General features: G+C 24.7%; 1 protein-coding gene across 1 annotated transcript; it reads right to left on the minus strand.

Annotated features, from left to right (window-relative positions):
• Window positions 1-228: 228 nt before the first annotated feature.
• LOC130961890 (putative vesicle-associated membrane protein 726) lies at window positions 229-6,307 on the minus strand. The gene is made up of 5 exons (XM_057887928.1): window positions 5,973-6,307; window positions 1,971-2,112; window positions 1,135-1,255; window positions 972-1,034; window positions 229-429 (listed from the first exon to the last, which is right to left on the minus strand). Exons 1-5 carry the CDS (start codon window positions 6,160-6,162, stop codon window positions 277-279), a joined length of 669 nt encoding a protein of 222 aa, XP_057743911.1. The 5' UTR covers window positions 6,163-6,307; the 3' UTR covers window positions 229-276.
• Window positions 6,308-7,120: the final 813 nt, after the last annotated feature.

A 7,120-nucleotide genomic window follows, 5' to 3' on the forward strand; every position in this document is an offset into this window, starting at 1 on the left:
CAAACACAATATAGGTTCTGTCCTTATGGATAGAGTCCCTGTCCTGGTTTATAATCTCCATCCATCAAAGTTCTATCTTGCATTTATCAATCATTTATTATACATTTATTATAAATGTAAAGATATTTGACATACATTGATTAGCCAAACCTAGTTTTTCTATTCTCAAACCTCATGAGATATGTACTTGCTATATTTGGTAGATCTCTAAGACAAATATATGACAAAACCACCAACCCCACTATTTTCTACTGAAGTCCAAAATCTGAAAAATTGTTAATAGCCTAAGCAGCTGAAGCCACGACATATTGACATAAAAAGGATGAAAACCAACAATAAGGCGATTCCAAAAACAATCAATTTGATCTTCATATTTTCAATCCACATCTTCTTTTTCATTTTTGTTCCTTGTGTTCTGAAATCCTGTGCCTGTATAAGTAACACAAGCAAATCAACACGGTTTTGGATCATACCATAATATCTACACCTAAAACACAAATAATGCTACATGATGAATAAAATTTATATTTTTTGGCCAATATTTAGTCAATTCTATATTAAATACAAAATTTTAAACCTTAAATCTTAACTTCTAAATTCTAATAGTATAAATATAAATTGTTAGTCCAAAATATTAGCTAATATTAATAAAAAATATTAGCCTCCAATATTCTCTTTCTTAGACGTCGTTCGTTTGAAACATATTACTAGCATGTATTTTTTTAGTATAATAAAAAAATTTTGTGGGAGTTTTTTTATGATTTGTAATGTTTTGAACCTCTAAAATTAGTTATGGTTTGACTTGGTTTACTATCTTTTATTTTAAATTTAAAAACTCCACAAAATTAAATAACGTTTTCACTAAATAAAATACTATATTGTGAAGTAATTTAGTTTTAAAAGTGTTATTGAAGTAATTTATTTTAAAAATTATTCCATTTAAATCAATGAATTATCTTTCACGTTCTAACCTGTGAGCGAAGATTGTCAGTCTTATCGACTAGCATTTCAATCTTCTCTCCACGATCAAGAACCTGCAAAAAAAAAAAAAAATAATAAATCTTCTATTTTATTCCAGATAAATTATATTGTTTTGTTAACAAAGAACAATAATGACATTCATAAAGATCATACCTTTTCAATGTTTTCCATCATTACGCCCTTAACTTCAGCAACTTGAGCCTTTACTTTGGCAAGCTTGTTGATCTCTTCGGGATGGTCAACACAATATTGCATTTGTTGTTTCAATTTTGGCCTGCAATTACCATAAATAAAATAAGGGAAAGTATGTGTATAAATAGAGATTTATGAAGTATTAGAGATATAATTATTAGTGTTACATTTTCCCATCAGCCGAAGTTTTTGGGATGAGTGGTATCATGACATGGTATTAAAGCGCTAGATCCGAAAGGTTAAGAGTTCGATCCTTGTCGAACTCGAGAAGATGTTTATTATCCCTTGTACTCGGATGATTATTCTAAATAGTATAGGAGATGTTCATTTCATAACTCAATAGTCATTGTTTGTCTCCCTAGCGGGATCCAACAAACAAATATGACATTATAAAATAGCCAACATCATTGGTAATTTTACAGAGACGAAAAAAAAAACAGTTAGAAATTATCTTATTTAACATTTATAAATTATTTCAACAATTAATTAATGTTAAATAAAGTAACTTATAGTTATTTTTGACTAATTATTTTTTGTTATCAAATATTTCTGAACATCATTATTCAATAGCTTAAAAGAGTTACAATAATTTGATAATAAATTCTAGATAGGTGATAAGTATAAATTTTAGCCTTAAAAACATGAAAAGGCAAGCTAGTTAATGGCATCATTGGCATGAATGCATAACTATATAACTTTTATAATATCAAACTAGATCATTTTGGAATGGCATGCTTATTATCTATGTAATAAAATATGTGCATTCATTAAAAAAATTTGATTATAAAATTAGATACCCAAATTCTCTATTTAGACTGTTAGCTGAAGCAGTTGATGCTTTTCCTCCACTATATTTTTTGCTGAATTCATCCTTGACACGCTCAAGGAAAGCAATAGGAAGTTGTCTACCAGCAGATTCAATTGCGACCACACAATAGGCTGCAACATCCAAAATAAATCCATCATTTTATGTCAAAATCCAAACATACATTACAACTTCATTTTAAATCTATTTTGGATTTTACAAAATGTCACATCAGTATTTATGAGATTACTATATTGGTATGTATATCTATCCGCATTGGTAATATAATCTAACTAGATCTATGATTCCTACTAACAATGTTTGTTTTATGACCAAAAATTAAACCACTAGTTCAATTTTCAAAACATTATGATAATACTACTGTGCCACGCACAAACAATGAACTAAAGTATTAGGTATTACCTCTATTATGATATGGTGTAAAATCCAAAGAATACAACTATGTGAATGAAACTATTGTTAAGTTTATGATAATAGAGGCAAATAGCTCTTAAAAGTTTATATTATACTGCATATCAGAAAAAAGAAAGGGATGTATAATATCTTTTTAACCTAAAAATCAAGTAATAATGTAAGTTGTTATACCACGAGTACTAGTATATATTCTCATTAAATCGTTACCATCTTTGAAAATATTGATCATAAATATGAATTTTATTTTCCTTTATTAATCCAATGAACGAATTTATGCTCACTATCAGTTTTATAAAATAGTTTTAAGTTAGGTTAATGTGTTTGTACTGAATTATGTATTAAGGATGGTGGTTGATAGTTTGATGAATGATTATAGAAATGAAATAATTTTGTTATTGTTGTGACTCGAACAAATGAACTTTATTATGAGCTATTTATAGAGTTTATAAGCTGGCGCATCGTAATCAATTTGGTGTAACTAGATTTTTTTAGGCTACCACTATTTTATTAATTTTTGGATAATTCTCCTGAGATAATATCTTAGATATTTTTTTAGATATTATCCTAAATATTTTTAACATGTAATTTGTTTTAGTTAGTTTTTAGAGCTTTTCATTATAATATCATAGATGCTTTACCAAACAAACTCATAAGAAATCTGAATACCTTGACTTTTTCATCTCAATTTCACGAAGCATTTTTGTTAAACTCCACATTTTAGGTGATTATGAGTTAAATAATGGTTTATTAGGTAGACTATTGTGTATCTAGCTTCTGCCTATAATATATTTAGCAGATGTTTAGAATTGAATATGCTATTTTCATCGCAAATCTATGGGTTAATAGCTAAATTTGTTTTTGAAAAGTTACTTATTTTTTAAATTAGTTTTCAAATGATTTTTTTAGTCATATTAATTTTTAAAAGATAAAATATAAGTCAAATTAATCCTTCTATTAATTAGATGATGACGCGTTATGTGCCATGTGACATGATGATGTGGTAGATTAATGTCACATATCATCATAAGATAATTAGTTGAGATGTTAGGTCAGTGACATCTAACATGCTATGTGTTACTTGACATGTAAAAAAGTTATTTATAATCAAAATAGTCCTTAAAAGTCTAGACATATGTTATTTTCATCACTAAAATTTTAAAAATTATTCAAATTAGTCCTTATATAAATTTTTTTTATTTTTTCTTGATAATATTAAATTTAAAATATTTTTTGATAATACTAATTTTAATATTATTTTTTAAACCTTAATAAACAAAATTCTCTTTACATAAAATAATAAAAATAATTAAATTATTATAAAGTTATTTTGTCATTTGTATTTTAAAATTTTATATTTTCAAATTATAATTGTTTTATAGTAAAATTTATTTTATTTAAATGAGTTTATCAAATTATTATTGATTATACATTTAAAAATTTAATATTTTAAATCTCACTAAATAATATAGTAATTATTTTAAAATTTAAATCTTTTAAATTTTTTAAAATTATAATTTTTATTATTGTTTAATTTATATAGTAGAACTCAATAATTGAAAAATCAATTTGTGAGATCATTTGTTGAATCTTAATATTTTAATATAATTTTTTTTAAATAACTACTATATTTATTTAGTAAGATTAAAAGATTAAAACATTTAAAATAACTACTATTTTATTTAGTGAAATTCAAAATATTAAAATTAGTTATATACTAGTTATATACTAAAAGTTATAGAATTTTGAATTTCACTAAATAAATAAGTAGTTATTTTAAAAAAAATTATATTAAAATATTAAGATTCAACAAGTGATGTCATAAATCGGTTTTTCAATTATTGAGTTCTATCATATAAATTAAACAATAATAAAAATTATAATTTTAAAAAATTCAAAAGATTTAAATTTTTACTATATTATTTAGTGAAATTTAAAATATTAAATTTTTAAATATATAATCAACAATAATTTGATAAATTCGTTTAAATAAAAAAATTTCACTATAAAAATTTATAGTTTAAAAATGTAAAATTTTAAAATACAACTGACAAAATAATTTTATAATAATTTAATTATTTTTATTATTTTATGTAAAGAGAATTTTATTTATTAAAGTCTAAAAAATAATATTAAAATTAGTACTATCAAAAGTTATTTTAAATTTAATATTATGAAGAAATAAATAAAATTTGTATAAGGATTAATTTGATTAATTTTTAAAATTTTAGAGATAAAAATAACTTACGTCTAAACTTTCAGAGACTATTTTGATTATAAATAACATTTTTACATGTAAAGTAGCACGTGAAATATGTTAGATGTCACTAACCTGATCAATCATCTTGTAACACATGATATTAATTTATCACGTCATCATGTTATATAACACTTAAAGTGATGTTATCATCTAAATAACAAAAAGACCAATTTAATTTATATTTTATCTTTTAAAAATCAATATAACTAAAAAAATTATTTAAAACTAATTTAAAGAATAAATAATCTTTTAGTAGAGACAAATTTAACTATTATTTTTCCTCCACATTATTTTGGCATAATAATCGATAAAAAGAATGAAGTATCTACTGCTACTAAGAGATGATATTTTCGTTGTACAACAAATATTAGTGTGAACTAATTCAAGCATCTATTTAACATGTCATGCTTTTCCAAAAGAAAATGGTTGATAATATTACTTTCTAAATAAGCATCCTTTGCAAAATAAAATGCATTTTATATAAAATTGTTATCATATCGGTTTGCCAATCTTTATTCAAAAACTTCTAATAAACTTATTAACTCTGTTAGTGTTATCTTCAATAAATCCTAGTGTCTTTTATTGTTGATATTTTAGAATCAAATTTGAGTGGCAAATTAATTAGTATTTTTTCTATTATCTTGTTATTTGACAAATCTTTTTCATCAGCTTTTCTTTTAATTACTAAGCTCGTTAAGTTTGTACAGTAACAATTTTATTTTCTTAGAATCTTCCGTTTCTATATTTGCATATTTTGTTTAAAAGTATAATTTATTTATTTAATTATTTTTTAATAAAAAAATATTTTATAATATATCAAAATATATCTTTAAAATTCATCATCCAAAAATAAAAAAAATATATATTTTACAAAAAAATAATTATAAAATCTTCGTTTAAGTGTCACCTTTTATTTTTAGACTATAATAAATTAATAATGAAAACAATTGTGTGGTTCCACGAAGACCAAGGCATATTTCCAGGCTTATCGAGTACTTAAAACCCGGCCACCAAGAATAAGTATCTCACATTTTGTTCTTATAATAACTATCTCACATGCTTTTTTATATTTTTTCTTTTAGAGCAAGAGAGGCAGGGGTTAGAAAAATTCTAGTAAGAAGAGGAACAATTATTTTAACTTTTAAAATTCTTGCTATCCTGGTTAACTATCATCAAATGGAAATGAAAAATAAAAATCAAAACGAAAATAGAAACATACACCATAATCCATATATATAAACAAATATAATTTTGAAAGAAAATATAATGAGGAATGATAAAACCTATAAATCATGAACGTACTGAAGCCATTGTCAGCAAGGTAATTGAAAGTGTGGCCATCACAATTGTAGGTGAAACGATTATTGGAGGAAGGAAGCTTTTGAAGGCACTGAGATGCAATTGTTTGAAAATTTCCCTTAAATTCAGTATACTCAGCAAGGATCACAGTGCCACGGGCTACAAAACTGTAAATCAAAGTTTGCTGCCCCATCTTCAGAAAACATAAAACAGAATGACCCTGAAAAACAAAGTGCAAGGGATTGAATGGAGAGGCTAGAAAGTATATGCAAGAGAGAAAATTGGTGAGGGTATTGGAAATGGAAACAAAATGGTTGATTTGTGTTGTACGAGTTTTTTATTAGATATGTTCAATGCTTGTATTAACGATAGCTACGGAGCCTTTTACTCAAAATAGGTTATTTTAAATAAATAATAAGGCATCGCTATTGAAATCCCCCCGCCATCCCAAAAAAGAGAGAACATGTTCTTCTAAATTTGAAAAAATGAATTTAAACAAATTACATTAAAAAAACATCTAAGTGTTCAGAAGCATGAAAATTGATGACTAGATGACTATTTTTTAATATAGCCCAAATGGGAATGGGACTAGATGACTATTATTGGTTCTAAGTTATGTGTCTTTAAACCAAAGTGGCTTTGGTGGACTAGGACTTCATGCAAATGTAGATGTATGTATGTACGGTGAATTTCTTAGGTGTTTTAAGAGCAAATGAAAGTTTTTGTTCTATTTATTCATTTTGTGACATATCAGTAATTAATGTGGGTTATTTTTATTGTTTTAATTAAATTTTTAAAATAATAAAATTCGTTTTCTTTCAACTAGCGTATCTCTCTTCTCAAAATTGTTGATGTGTCACAATATAAATGAAATAGAGCAAAACTTCTTATTTTCACTTAGAAAATCTCAGAAATTCTCATGTATGTTAGTGTATGCATGAACTTTATTCTTATAGATTATTATTTGATTTGATAAATAGCAACCATTGTTTGAGCTTTGATGATTGAAAGTACAATGCATAGGTAAGAAGTCGAACCCAAGATCACAACAAAGAAACAGTTTCTAGGAGAAAAATACATTCTTAAAGTATAAACTCTTAATATCTCTCATGCATGTTTATAACATGGTTTTGGATAATAAAATTAACAAA

This window comes from Arachis stenosperma, chromosome 2, assembly GCF_014773155.1.
Source record: "Arachis stenosperma cultivar V10309 chromosome 2, arast.V10309.gnm1.PFL2, whole genome shotgun sequence".
Taxonomy (NCBI): domain Eukaryota; kingdom Viridiplantae; phylum Streptophyta; class Magnoliopsida; order Fabales; family Fabaceae; genus Arachis; species Arachis stenosperma.